The 13621-nt window shown below is 51.6% G+C and overlaps 1 protein-coding gene and 1 long non-coding RNA gene across 15 annotated transcripts in view; one reads left to right on the top strand and one right to left on the bottom strand.

Annotated features, from left to right (window-relative positions):
* Positions 1-4360: 4360 nt before the first annotated feature.
* LOC112678080 (uncharacterized) lies at positions 4361-7594 on the bottom strand. Of its 2 annotated transcripts, XR_007402159.1 has the most exons (3): positions 5730-7594; positions 5121-5235; positions 4361-5026 (listed from the first exon to the last, which is right to left on the bottom strand). It is a non-coding gene; the product is annotated as an uncharacterized LOC112678080 (long non-coding RNA). The 2 variants fall into 2 exon arrangements; XR_007402158.1 differs by having other exon boundaries at positions 5121-7594.
* A 1164-nt stretch (positions 7595-8758) lies between these two features.
* Positions 8759-13621, top strand: part of CADPS2 (calcium dependent secretion activator 2) — a 454345-nt gene continuing 449482 nt past the window's right edge. For 12 of the 13 annotated variants that reach the window (XR_007402156.1, XM_025477139.3, XM_025477137.3 and 9 more), the window contains exon 1: positions 8759-8917. Coding sequence is in view for 12 of the 13 variants with exons in the window: in XM_025477139.3 (XP_025332924.1) it covers positions 8897-8917 (21 nt within the window). In the remaining variant the exon portion in view is untranslated. The remainder of the gene's footprint in view (positions 8918-13621) is intronic. The other variant, XM_049093865.1, reaches the window with a different exon arrangement.

The raw sequence follows: 13621 nt of genomic DNA, 5'->3' as shown, positions 1-13621 counted from the left end.
ACTGCAGCATCGCTGGGGGCCCCCGGCCCAGATGCTTCGCAGGCGCCGAGGCCCAGCAGCCCAGGTGTGCCCAGCCGCCAGCCCCACCTGCGACGTGCCCACGGCGTGGGGCGAGGAGCCCGGTGCCCTCCGCCGACACCGCGCAGCTGGTAGCAAGTCTCCTTACCGTCGTCCGGCCCGTAAAGTTTTCATAAGTGGTTTACGCACATCATTATGCTTAGATTTTAGGTGCCAATATCTTCCAACCGACACTTCTTAGGGTGACGTGGACGCAACGCCAGTTCAAGGAGTTTAGGGAAAAATTGAGGAACAGGCTCCCCACTTAGTTGTTTTGTTTTTAAAGATTTATTTATTTATGATAGACACAGAGAGAGAGAGAGAGAGGCAGAGGGAGAAGCAGGCTCCATGCCGGGAGCCCGACGCGGGACTTGATCCCGGGACTCCAGGATCACACCCTGGGCCAAAGGTAGGTGCCAAACCGCTGAGCCACCCAGGGATCCCATCCCCGCTTAGTTGTTAAGGGGCAGCGAGGTGGGTGCAGTTCATCCTCGACCTCTGGTCCCCCTTGATTGTCAAGCTGGGCCTGCGGCCCTATGTGATCCCCCGGGTCACAGTTCTCAGGCCACTGCACCCTGAAACCCAGGCTCGGGAATTCTTGGCTCTCTGGAGTCCTGGACTCCAGGGGAAAGGCCTTGGAACCTCTCAGTCCGCGGACACCATCCGTGCTCAGTGGGCCCGTGCTCCCGGGTCTGGGCGGCGCGGCCGGGGGTGTCTACCATCCAGGGTCCTGGGGCCGGTGACCCGCTCGGTGGGGACCTGCCTCTGCCTCTGCCCGGGCCTGTGGCCTTGCTCTCCCTCCCTCTTAAATCAAATCAATAAGATCTTTAAAAAAAATAAAATAAAAAAAAATCACAGTGTTCTCCTCACTTTAACATGTCTTTCTTTAGGTCCAAATTTGACAAACAAAAGCCAGGAACTTATTTGCAAAACTGTGAAGTCTTCTTGTGGTAGAGGATCCATGATTTTTATACACACACGCGTACAAATATACACACACTCCCATTTGATTTTAACTCATTTTCCCCAACCACTAAATCATATAAAAAAAATCGGTGTGTACAAAGGGGTTCTCACTGGTTTTCTTTTATGTAGATTTAATTTTCATGTTATTTACTTCAGAGCAAAATCTAAAAATATGGCATCGACTGCAAACAACATAGAATTTTTGGCTTTATCCAAAAGCACCATCTTATGGATATTTGCATATGTTGCCAGAACAGTATAGTTTCCAACAGTGTCTTACTAGGACAATCATTTTCTACATAATGGAGACTCTTGAATCTAAATTTCTAAATTTTGTTTGAAATGGAAACTTGTCACCGATTAATAAAATCAAGTTATTCGTTAATTAGAAAAAAATAATTAATAGAAAAAATATGACATAAAGCTGAAAAATTCTGAGCATACCATACACATATTTTTATGTTCATTTCTTAGATGTCGACAGATATTTTATGGCTTAATAAGAAACCCAGGGAAATTCAATAGACTTATAATAATGTTTATATTCAGATCCAAGACAGTATATTAGACGTTACATTAAATTTTTAATGTCATCAAATGCAGAATTGTCTCTATATAAAAATTACTTTGTTCATTAATATCCTAGAAATATCTTGATAATTGAATATGCTGCTTTAATTTTTGAGAGAGACTGCATAATATTCATGGAAAATTTAGATATCTGATCATTCAAAATTTTCACAAGCCATACCTTTACCTGTAATAACATCCATGGGACATGTTTGTTCAACATAGTGTAAGACTTACTTTATTCTGAAATCAGGCAGAGAAAAGATCTGCAAGTGAATAGCTGCTGAGTAACAACAGTGTGTTAGTCCTACAAAGAGTAAAATTAGAAACTTGAAGACTAAATTCTCAAAATATGGTCTTTAAACCCCCGGGCATCCCTAAGGCCCTATGGGAGAGGGTGAACGTATTTTCATGTAAATACTAGGACAAACATTATATGGTCTCATTCATTTGGGGAATATAAATAATAGTGAAAGGGAATAGAAGGGAAGGGAGAAGAAATAGGAAATATCAGAAAGGGAGACAGAACATGAGAGACTCCTAACTCTGGGAAATGAACTAGGGGTGGTGGAAGGGGAGGAGGGCGGGGGGTGGGGGTGACTGGGTGACGGGCACTGAGGGGGGCACTTGACGGGATGAGCACTGGGCGTTATTCTGTATGTTGGCAAATTGAACACCAATAAAAAATACATTTATTATTAAAAAAAATATTAAGATGGTGTTTGTTTTCTCTGTAAAGGGTTTTGCGCGGGAGCCTCAGCGTGAACCAAGGCCACTGTCCCCAAATCCACCGGTAACCGTGGGGTCCAACCGCACAGAGTCACAGAAAGAGAACAAAAAGCCAATATCCCTCAAAATATTCCTGACTAAGCAGTAAAAAGTATTAATTGTGTTAAATCTCAACCCTCAGTAAAAGTATCGTGTAGGTGAAGGAGAGGCCGACGTCGGAGGCTCGCGTGGCCCCTGCAGGGGCAGGGCTGCTGGAGGTGAGCTGGGCCGGCGGCTTTCTCGCAGAGCACACTCTTCACTGGAGAGAACGACTCGACAAACAAATTACAATTATTCATAGTTGGGTGACTTGGCAGACATTTGCCCAAACGTGAGCGAAGTGAGCTTGTCACAACTGACGCTATTGTGGCCAGTGATAAAATTCAAGCTTTCGTGCAAAAATTAGAATTTGGAAAACTTCTGTCTGCAATTATGAGCTTGATAGCTTTCTGGTACTTCATGACTTTTCTGAAGAGATTGCTGGTCATCGGTGAATGTAATTTTGGGGGTACTATATAATTAAAGAAAATATGTGAATTTTTGGACAATACATTTCCCGATGAACCAACATAAGAAAGGTTTATTGACGTGGTTCTAGATTCCACATTGCTGCTAATCTTAAAGAAACCACCCCTTGTTGAGTTTGGGGGTAATATCAAAATAGAAGAGCCACAATTACATAAAAAGGCTATTAAAATACTCCTTCATTAATTGCGTATCTATGTGAGATTGGGTTGTCTTCATCTATCTCAAACAAAGTAATATATTTCAACAGATTGTAGAAGCAGACATGAAAATCTACATGATTTTTAATAAGTCAGACATTGAAAAGATTTGTGTAGTTGTAAAATGATGTCACTCAGAATAAAAATAAAAAAATGAAATAATAAATAAAATCAAATAAAAATAATAAAATAAAATTAAATAAAAATAATAAAATAAAAAATAAAATAAAATGTCACTCTTTCCACCCATTTTTTTTTACTTTGGAAATATAGTTTTTTTTTCATACTAATATGTAACTAATGTCATATAACAGTTTTGTTATTTTATGTTTAAATGAATTAATAAAGAACTATTTCTAGATTTTCTTGGTTTTATTTTCCTAATATTAAAACTACTAATAAGTATAACCATAATCCACATAACCAAAAGATCTTGGGGTCCTTAGCGACTTTTAGGAGTGTAAATGGGTCCTGAGAATAAGTTTGTTAATCTCTGCTACAGACCGGAGTAACAGTAGTTAACAAAAATATATCTTTATTTTTCCCATGTAACGTGACGATCACTTATAATTGTCTCTGATAAACACTCCACCTCAATTTGGTCTAATTTTTTTTGACATTACTATTGAAATGGTTTCAGTTTTATTTTGCAGTAGTAGAATTCTCATCTCCTAGTGAGACATTGGTTGTATTACTAGTCAATCAGTGCAATGCTGTCTCTACTGCGTCCTAGTGCAGTGCTTAATATAGGATAGACACTCAATAAGTATTATTGATTGGCAGGAAATGTGTTTAGCAACAAAGTCAATATAAGTAAAAAAAAAAAAACTATGAAAGTTAGAGGGAAAAAGGCTCTAGTCATTGCTTTATCCAATTGTGAGCACAATTTCTACATTTTATCCATTTCCACAAAAACTCATAGTTTGTGTCTCTATTGCCGTTTAAAGCACAAACCTCTCCTCCAGGCTAAATGCCCACTTCTCTAGGAGAACATCATCACCGCATACATTTTAGGTCCTGAATTAATGTAAGACTTTTCTCATGACATTTTGAGCACATAGGTCACAATATGCTTCTCCCTTTTTCCTCTCCCTGTATTTCACAACCAGTTCATTTCTGTTACTTCCTCCAAATTTCCCACAAGATGGAAAGTTAAAGAACAAAATTTTAATCAAATCATTAAAGAGTGCCCACAGATTGAATAGGAACAGAAGGAAAGTAGCTTCTTCTTGTGGGATTAGACCTTCTTATAAAAATCATGAAATCTTTTGAGATTTTTTTTTTAAACATTTTTATTTATTTATGACAGTCACAGAGAGAGAGAGAGAGAGAGAGGCAGAGACATAAGCAGAGGGAGAAGCAGGCTCCATGCACCGAGAGCCCGACGTGGGATTCGATCCCGGGTCTCCAGGACCGCGCCCTGGGCCAAAGGCAGGCGCCAAACCGCTGCGCCACCCAGGGATCCCTCTTTTGAGATTTTAATAAAAATACCTTAACACATATTTGGAAGTTTCTTTAGTCTGATTGTTTCAAGACAAATAATCTAGAAATACAAATTCTAAGTTATGTAAAGCTCAATAAAAATGCGTAGAATCATTTACTGTATTATCTACAGTTTGTTTCTATAGCCGTCTGGATAGCAGTGAGCTAAACAATGAGGCAGTTAAAATAACAGGAAAATACTTGGCATTTGCTGAGTATTTACTCTGTACCAGAGGTTGTTTTTTCTTTATTTTTAAGACCTTGCATGCATTATCTTATTAATCTTCACAAGCAATCCTTTGACTCTATCGCATGAGTACGTACGTGCGTGTGTCTGTGTATCAACACGGGCTACTCGTTCACTGGTCCATTTGTGCTAATCACTTGCATATATTTTTACCCATTTTCCGTAAAAAGTGGAGTCCTAAAACAATTCTCTGCTAGGACGCCAATTCTGACTGGGGAGGAGAGAAAGGGAAAGGTGAGCAAAGAGAAGAAAGGGATTTAAACGGGGTCGCCAGGAGGATTAAATGCCTCATCAGATATAAATACCTTAGAATTTGTTGTTCTTCTCCGGCTCCTGTAAATGCATAATCTTTTTCTTAGCTGGGTTTGTGAGTTGACGGTTTTCCCGGACATATTTGCAAAACTGGTCTTTCTATTTGACCTGAAAAAGATTCCTCTCTCTGTTGTAATGTAATTCTAGTGATAACTAGACTACAAGCAATAATAGACTGTCCAATTCCAAAACACTGAAGGGGCATTTTGTGATTTTTTTTTCCTCTATTACCACAAGAGCACCTATTACCATAATTTCTTATTTTGCTCATGTCTGTTTCATACGCATCACCTCGGGGACTTTTATTGCTCTTATCTACTCAGAATAGTGCCTAGCCCAGAGAGGGCGCTCCCCAAAATATGTCTACTCAATGCAAGAACAATTTCATCTGTGACTTGAAAGAGTTAATATCTTCCTTTCAGGTCAAATGCACAAATCAATTCTCAACCAGAAAACAGACCACCTATAGCTATTCAGGTCACACACCTGTTTCCTTAAATATCATCGCCAAAGCGCATTTGATAACTGTGCATCCATCTTCCGCTAGCATTAGAGGTGTTTCATTAAAAAGCAATATAAGTCCAATTTGTTTTTATATTCACCTTGACAAAAGTAAAAATCACTGAGTAAGTTCATGTGTCTTTTGTGCATTTATGAAATCACACAAACCAATCACAGTCTTACGTTGGGCATCGTTCATTCAATTATCCAGGAGCATCAGTTGATGTTATGATGACCTGAAAAGGTAATATCCAAGGTAGAGATTTGGCCAGAGTATTCCTGTAAGCACAACGTTAAACATGTGAATCAAGAACAATTAATTTTTAACGATCAGGCTGTCTTTTCAGGTAGTCTTTTCTTTGGACCATCCCTTAACTGGAGGAGAGGCAGGGAGAGTTCCCCAGGGCCCACCGTTGGCCTGCGTCTCACTCTGAGCACGTGACTCTGGCCCTTACCGTCCAGAGCTGCAGCTTCCTCCGGCACCAACGTGCGGATGACCCCTCAGCCCGTAGTAGGTGTCAGCAAGGGCTTGGCCTCTCCAGCTGAGCCCAGGAGCTCTGTGACAGGCTCCTCAAAACTTTGTGTTTCTCCAAAACCTTTAGGACTTCTAGAAGTCTGTATTTCATCTACTATCAGTCAAATCACCCCATCCCAAGAGTCCCATTCTTTCCTTAGCCCCCTTCATTAGCTCCGCAGCCCTCTTCTGTTGAGTCCTTGGCCGCCTCTGAAGCCTCCCTCCTCCCCTTGTCTCCGCTTCCCTCCCAGATTAAGTTATTTCATTGTATTTGGTTTCTGCCGTCAGTGTCGGTCCCTTGCTCCAGAGTGACCCTCCAGAGTCACAGATCACCTCCTACCGTCTGACTTCCGAGGCCGGGCACGACCACAGGGCCTGCCCGCCGTCCTGCTCAGCGCCGACTGTCTCGGCCTCTCGCCCGCTCTCACCCTCCGTCTTCACACGTCCACGCTCACCTGGGCCAGGTGCACTGGCAACTCCCTGCAGGGGGTGCACAGCGGCCCGCCTTCGCCAACACGCTTCCTCCTGCCCCCGCCGCTCGGAGTCGTGCTCCTTGGACGTGTATCCGGTATCTCTCTCTTCCTCCGTCCTGCATATGGTAGTTCTTCTCCATGTCACCATTACCTTCGGGTCGTTAGGACAATCATCAGATTGCAGTGTCAATGTTTATCTTCTGCTTTTTAAAGTACGTTAATTTTTCATTTGTCATTCTTTAATCTACACACTTTTCAGGGTCCAAGACTGTATCTTGTCCTTCTAAATACACGCAGCAGATTTTTAACATTTTTAAGCAATGTCACTTTTTTTTTTTAAGATGTTTATTTATTTATGTATTCATGAGAGACACAGAGAGAGAGGCAGAGACCCAGCAGAGGGAGAAGCAGGCTCCATGCAGGGAGCGGGACGTGGGACTCGATCCCAGGACCCCGGGGTCACGCCCTGGGCCGGAGGCGGACGCTCCACCACTGAGCCCCCCAGGCGTCCCTAGTTATCAGTTGAAGGGATCATACACTTAATGTTCCGACCTGTAATCACAGGACAACACAGAGTCGCTCTTTGGAACGAGAAAGGACTCACGTTGGCTCTAACAGCCCGTGGTAGGGAAGGGGGTTCTCTAAGTCCCAGGTTCCTTATCTGTACAAAGGAACTTAAACCAAATGACAGAATGTATGTAAAAGGCTTAGCGCAGTCCTGGCTGTGAAGCCGGAGGAGGTGACAGTCGTCCTCCCATCGTCCGCACCTGTTGACCCGGGGTTACTCGATGACCTCGGATGAGCAGGCGGACAAAACCTGGCAAGCGGACCCCGGATTGTTGGCAAGCAGTAGACGGGAGGCCGCGGCTCAGGGGCTCGTCGTCTAGCTTCGCCTCGCCGAGCGCACCACGGCCCCGGACTCCCTGGGTCCCCGGGACCCCCCCCCCCGGGCCCTGCAGCTGGAGCCCCGCGACCCCACCGCGACGACAACCGCGGGCCCAGGGCGAGTCGGTCCCGGCACCTGGTCCCGCGGCCCCTCCCGGTCCGCCCGGCGCCGCCCCTCGGCCGGGTGGAGGGGACGGGGGTCCCGCTGGGGGCGCAGCGCACGGACCGCGGCAGGTGCCGGCGGGCGGACCCGCGTCGGAGGCGGCGGCAGGCGCGTCTACACCGCACGCCCCGGCTCCGCGCGCGGGTCGGGTCTCGCCCGGGGTCCGCGGGTCCGCGGGGGGGGGGGGGGGGCGCCTGCGCTCGGGGCCGCCCGCTCCGGGCTCGTCCTTCCCGAGGCCGACTTAGTGGCCGGGCGGTCGGCGAGGGCGTCCGGCAGCCGCGGAGCTCGGTCTGCGCCCCCCGGGCCCCGGGTCGCCCCGGGTCGCCCCCTCCCCCCCGGCCGGGGCTCAAGCCGCGGGGATGAACCACGCCCAGGCCGCCCCTCCGCGGCGCCGCGTCCACCTGCGGGGGCACCTGGAGGGGGAGGGGGCGGGGCTCAGGGCGGTCGGGCCGCCGCTCCCCGGGCCCCGCCCCCCCCGCCCCCCGCCCCCGCCCCCGCCCCCGCCCCCCCAGGCCCCTGCACCCCCGGCCCTCCCGTACCCCCCAGGCCCCCGCCCCCCTTTGCAGACCGCTCGGGGCCGGAGCTGGGGCCGGAGCTGGGGCCGGAGCTGGGGCCGGAGCAGGGGCAGGGGCAGGGGCCGGGGCCGGGGCCGGGGCCGGGCACGCGCACGCGCACTGGCCCCGGGCGTCCGCCCCCCGCGGGCCCCACGTGTCGCTTGTTGTGGCGCCGCAGGTCGGGGCGGGCGGGGCCGCGGGGTCGAGGTCCGGGGCGGGTCCGAGTCCGCCCGCCCCGCCCCGCCCCCCGCCGGCTCCGCCCCCCGCCCCCGCCCCCGCGGCTCCGCCTCGACGTGTCCGGGAAGCGGCGGCTCCTCGGCGGCGGCGGGCGGCGGCGGGCACCATGCTGGACCCGTCCTCCAGCGACGAGGACTCGGACGGGGCCCCGGAGGCCGAGCGGCGCGAGGGGCCGCGGGCGGCGGGGGCCGAGGGCGGGCGGGCGCGGGACGGGGGCGCGGGCGGGGGCGGCGGGGCCGGCGGGGCCGGGGGGGCCGGGAGCGGGAGCGGGAGCGGGAGCCCCCCCAGGCCCGGCGACGGCCGCCCGCAGCCCGACGCGCGGCGGGACGAGGAGCGGGAGCGGGAGCGGGAGCGGGAGCGGGAGCGCGGGGTCCGCCTGCAGCTCTACGTCCTGGTCGTGCGCTGCATCGCGCACCCCTTCAACGCCAAGCAGCCCACGGACATGGCCCGCAGGCAGCAGAAGGTGCGTGCGCGCGGCGACCCGGACCCGGCCCCGGCCCCGGCCCCGCCCGCAGACCCCGGGACCCCGGAGACCCCAGCCCCGGGAGACACCCTCCACCCCGGAGACCGCCCGGGAGACCCCCCGGGGCACCCCCACCCCAGGGAGACCCCCCCGGGAGACCCTCCACCCCCCCGGGGCACCCCCACCCCAGGGAGGCGGCCCCTCCCCCTCCCCCTCCCGACCCCGGGCCGCCGGCGCCTGCCCACCTGCTCCGCGCGGGCGCTCGAGGTCCCGGAGTCGGCGGGGAGCGCGGTGCAGGCGCGGGGCTCCCGTCCCCTCGGTGGGCGCCCCCCGGGCTCCCTTGTCCCCGCGGGCCCCCCTCCCCCCCCCCCGCGGCTCCCCCCCGTGGCTCCCCCTCGCCCCACAGGCTCCTCCCCCCTTCCCCTCCCTCCCCCTCCCTCCCCCTCCCCCCACGGCCTCCCCCCCCTCGGGCCCCCCCCCCCCCCCCCCCGCCGGGCTAGGACGCGGCCCGGTGGCCTCCAGCAGCGCCCCGCAGCCGGCCTAGCCCAGGGTCCACCGGCCGCGGACTTGGGCGGAACTGCTGGGACCTGCCGGCCCCGTGGCTAGGCCGGTCCTCGCTGGGGCGCAGGGGTCGGAATTCTCCTCCGTGAATTAAAAAAGAAAAAAAAAAAAAAGTTCATTTGGGTGCAGGGCGCGAGGCCGGGACTGCACCCGGAGCCCCAGAAGTTGCTGTGGGAGGCGGATCCCGCCCGATCCCGGCCCTGCAGGCCCAGCCCAGGCGCCTGGATGGAAAACAAAAGGGTGGTGGGAAGCCTTTAAGGATCGGGCTCTTGTTTGTGCTTGTTTGTGTCCCGCAGAGGCAGGGGCTTCAGGTGCAGGTCTTCCCACTGCAGTTTTAAAACAAGATCCCAGGGGGCCTAAGGTCCTGCAGAGATGAAGGCCATGACCCAGGCCGCCCCACTTGGGAAAATGTTCCAAATTAAACGTGTCCAGGGAATCCAAGAGAATGCGGAGCCTAAAGGTCCTAAAGGTGCCCCAGGAATCTAAGGGTGTCCTCAGTTGGCCCCCGTGTGGAGGCCCAGGGCGCGTGTGATTTGCTCCAGGCCTCTCTAGACGCGCAACTATTTATTTTCACAAGCAGGTGAGGCCTTCCTCAAACACTCGGGGGCATCGGGATCCCCTCTGAAACGCCCCTGCGGCTTCTGGCAAAGGCAGTCTTCTTGCCACCCCCCCTCCTCACTTATCGGGCTTTAGAAACACCCAAGCTAGGAAGCGGTGTGCAGCCTTCACTCGGGGTACCGAGGGGAGGATCCTCTCCAGCTGTCCGTCCTTCCAGGCCCCGGCGCTGTGGGTGATCCACGCACCCATTTCCTAGTCACAAACCGGTTGGCACAGTCGGGTCCCCGTTGCGCATGCCCCGTGGGGTTCTTGTGCGCCCACCACCCCGCTCCTGGGTGGGTACAGAGCCTCCTCCTCCTCCTCGCTTGCAGCGCCGTCACCTGTTGCTGCTCCACTCCCGAGGCCGAGCAGCTTTCAATAGTCGTCCTTAAAGTAAGTGCAAGTTTTGACCTGTTCCACGTGGTGCTGTATAGAGCGTCTGACGGCCGTCCCGGGCACCACGTTGATCATGCGTGGGCCATTTAGGCTTATTTTCAGTGTATTAAAGCATAAAAATGTACGGTGAAGCTAAGGCTGTTTCCCTCTGGACGATTTAGCTTTTTTGTCACTGGCAGCCGATCTATGCTGTGCTCACGTGTCGCATTCTGTCACGGAGACCTGTGCCTGTTCGTAGCTGCAGATCTGACTCCTATTTAAATGAAAAGTTTCTCCAGCTCCTGTTTAAACTTTCAAGCAGGTAATTCATAATACTAAGGAAGCTACTGCTGTGACGTTAGGTTATAACCGAAATCCAAACAAAACACCCTGCTTCTGGCCTCTGCAAAACGGTTGGGATGCTCGGCGACTTCCATTCTGTAAAGCTCGAGGGCACTGCGTATGGTCAGATTTAATTCTGTGGATTTTTATTGAGGAGGCGGCCACATAACAGCCTAAGTACGTATTTCCCTTATTCAGAGGGCTCCACGGTTTTTTTTTTTTCTAAACATGCTGCTTTCTAAAGGGAGCTGGAGCATTTCTTGGCAGTAGGTTTTCTCCTAGGACAGAGAGAAGTGGGAATTTATATTCTTGTGAATCTGATGTACAAGTCAATTAATGCCAAAAGCCTTAAGTCTTGAATTACACAGTTGGGTTTTATAAAGATAACAGCATAATTGCAAAAATCACTAATCCACTGTGTATTTTTATTCTGTATCTTCAAGTAGTCAGACAGTGAGTAAAAGGATTTAATGGCGTAAGCATCTGAGATGCATATTGCTGCTTCCTCCTCGAAACGGAGCATTTAGAAACCCCCCCAGAATTGATCTCAAAGGGTCTTCGTCTTAGAAACGACACAGGGGCCCCACGGCGTCCGTCCAGCTCTCCGTTAGGTGTGGGTGAGCTTCAGGCAACTAGAGCCGAGCCACAGTGCGGGCGTTTTTGTTTTCTTTCTTGGCTGCAAAGCCGAGGAGACTAGTTTGGTTTTTTTTCTTTTTTTTTTTTCTTTTTATCAATGAGGTACCTGAGAAAGCTTAGTAGCATTCACTTCATTTGACTAAAACATACCTTTCTTTTGCTTTTGGCTGGAAAACTTCGATTCCAGGAATGGCAGTGGCCAGCGTGTGCCAGTGGGACCTGTGACTCCTGACGGCTTGGCAGGAAATCGGGAGGTGAGGGTGGACCTGGAGAAAAGCTGTGCACACGGTGGTCACAGCACCTGAGTGGCCACAGCCAGGGTTTCACAAGTGACACAAATACGGTGCAACGGCCGACGGCGAGGTACTTGCGTGGTGCAGTGCCCCAGGCTGATGCTCCCGCACCGCGGTTGCGTGTGCGCCGTCAGGATGCCGCAGCAGCGAGCCCTGGCTCTGGTTGCGGCTGGGTCAGTGTGGCAACGACAAGGCGGTGACACATGAGCAAACCCATTTCATCGAAAGGCGATTTGCTGAGCCGTTGGAGAACCTGGAGACCCTGGAGGAAAAAATAGGTGGTGTGCAGGGTGCTCAGAGGGTAGGAAGAGCCTGACGGCCACGCCGATGCCGCCGCACAGGGCCCGTGCGTGCCCCTGTGGGCAGGGGTTAGGCCGCAGGCCTCCGCTTGGAGCCGCTTTCTAGACGTTTAGGACCTACAGCGCTGTAGTTCGGCGGGGTCTGTAGTGAGTGGTTGCACGGCTTTGGTTCTCGTTTAATTTAGTCAAGTCAGCTGTTGAAGGAGCCGACTCTTTAGAAATGAGCAGGAATTAAAGCTTGGTACCTAGTGGCTTTGAGCGTGAATCCTCCTGTTCTGTGCATGTTTACGTGCAGGGCCACTGTAATCACACCGAATGAGGACTTATTAAACCTTCATGTGGAATAATTATTCCCCCCACTTTGCATATTTTCCGTCTCTCGTAAGTTTGAGAAGTATAAGCAAATAATACCGTGAAATCGGTGGGAGGGGCAGAGGGAGAGCAGAACCCCGCGGACTTTGGCGCCTGACGTGGGGCTCCGTCTCACGACCCCGGAATGATGACCTGAGCCCAGAGCAAGTCCGGCGTTAGACCGACGGAGCCACCCAGGTGTGCCTTCTGAGACCTCCCGGATCCCCACCCCGCAGGGAAAGCCGTAAAAACGGTAAGGCCTGCTGGGGCAGAGCCCACGACTGCCGAGGGCAGCGTCGTTGTCAGAGCCACCACCAAGCCCGGAGCCCAGCGGCACACCTTGCTTTCTTGTCCGCGGGTTTCAGCAGACGGGAGGGGCTTACTTTTTTTTTTTTTTTAAGATTTATTTTTATTTATTTATGATAGAGAGAGAGAGGCAGAGACATAGGCAGAGGGAGAAGCAGGCCCCATGCCGGGAGCCCGACGCGGGACTCGATCCCGGGACTCCAGGATCACGCCCTGGGCCAAAGGCAGGCGCCAAACCGCTGAGCCCCCCGAAGACGTGAGAGTCTTACAAAAGCCAGACCTTTGGGAGTTATGAGGGGCCGCCCCGTGTGCTCCTCGGGCTTCGGTGCATGTGGTGCAGATGCGGAGGGATGGGTCCTGTCGGCCTCTACTAGCAGGGGTGCGGTGGGGTGGAAAGTGGGTGGAAGCGACCTCGGACCGGACCTTGGCGGTATCTCGGGGAGTCGGTGTTGCTTCGGCTCCTCCAACCCTCCGCTGGGTATCTGGGACCACAGCACGTAATTTAGGGAGATGAGTTGTGCTAATGAGAACTCAGACATGTTAAGTGATACCGGCGTTCGCCGCTCCCCAAAACGAAATCAGCTGTAATTGTGATACACGACGACTGCTTATCGAGTGCCATAAAATAACAGTATTATTTTCCCTCTTTAGTCTTTTTTTTTTTCTAAATAGAAATCACACTCTTTGTACACTCACAAGATAAATAGCACAGTTTATAAGGTTATTAAAGAACTTAAAAGGAAAGCCAAATGCCAGGTTGTGAAGGATGGGAATTCTGAGTGGAAAATCCCACAGTTATCATTTGGTAGTGAGGCCAGCCTCTTTTGAGTGATCGCGATTTTTATAATGCATTTCAAACTGATGTGGATCTTTGGGGAATAAGTGGTGGGTCACACAGTCATGTGTCTCTGCTGTTTCGATTTTTAGGCTATGAAAGATTTAAT

This window comes from Canis lupus, chromosome 14, assembly GCF_003254725.2.
Source record: "Canis lupus dingo isolate Sandy chromosome 14, ASM325472v2, whole genome shotgun sequence".
Lineage (NCBI taxonomy): Eukaryota > Metazoa > Chordata > Mammalia > Carnivora > Canidae > Canis > Canis lupus.
Note: the sequence above shows the minus strand (reverse complement) of the source record. Positions and strands in the feature narration are given on the sequence as shown.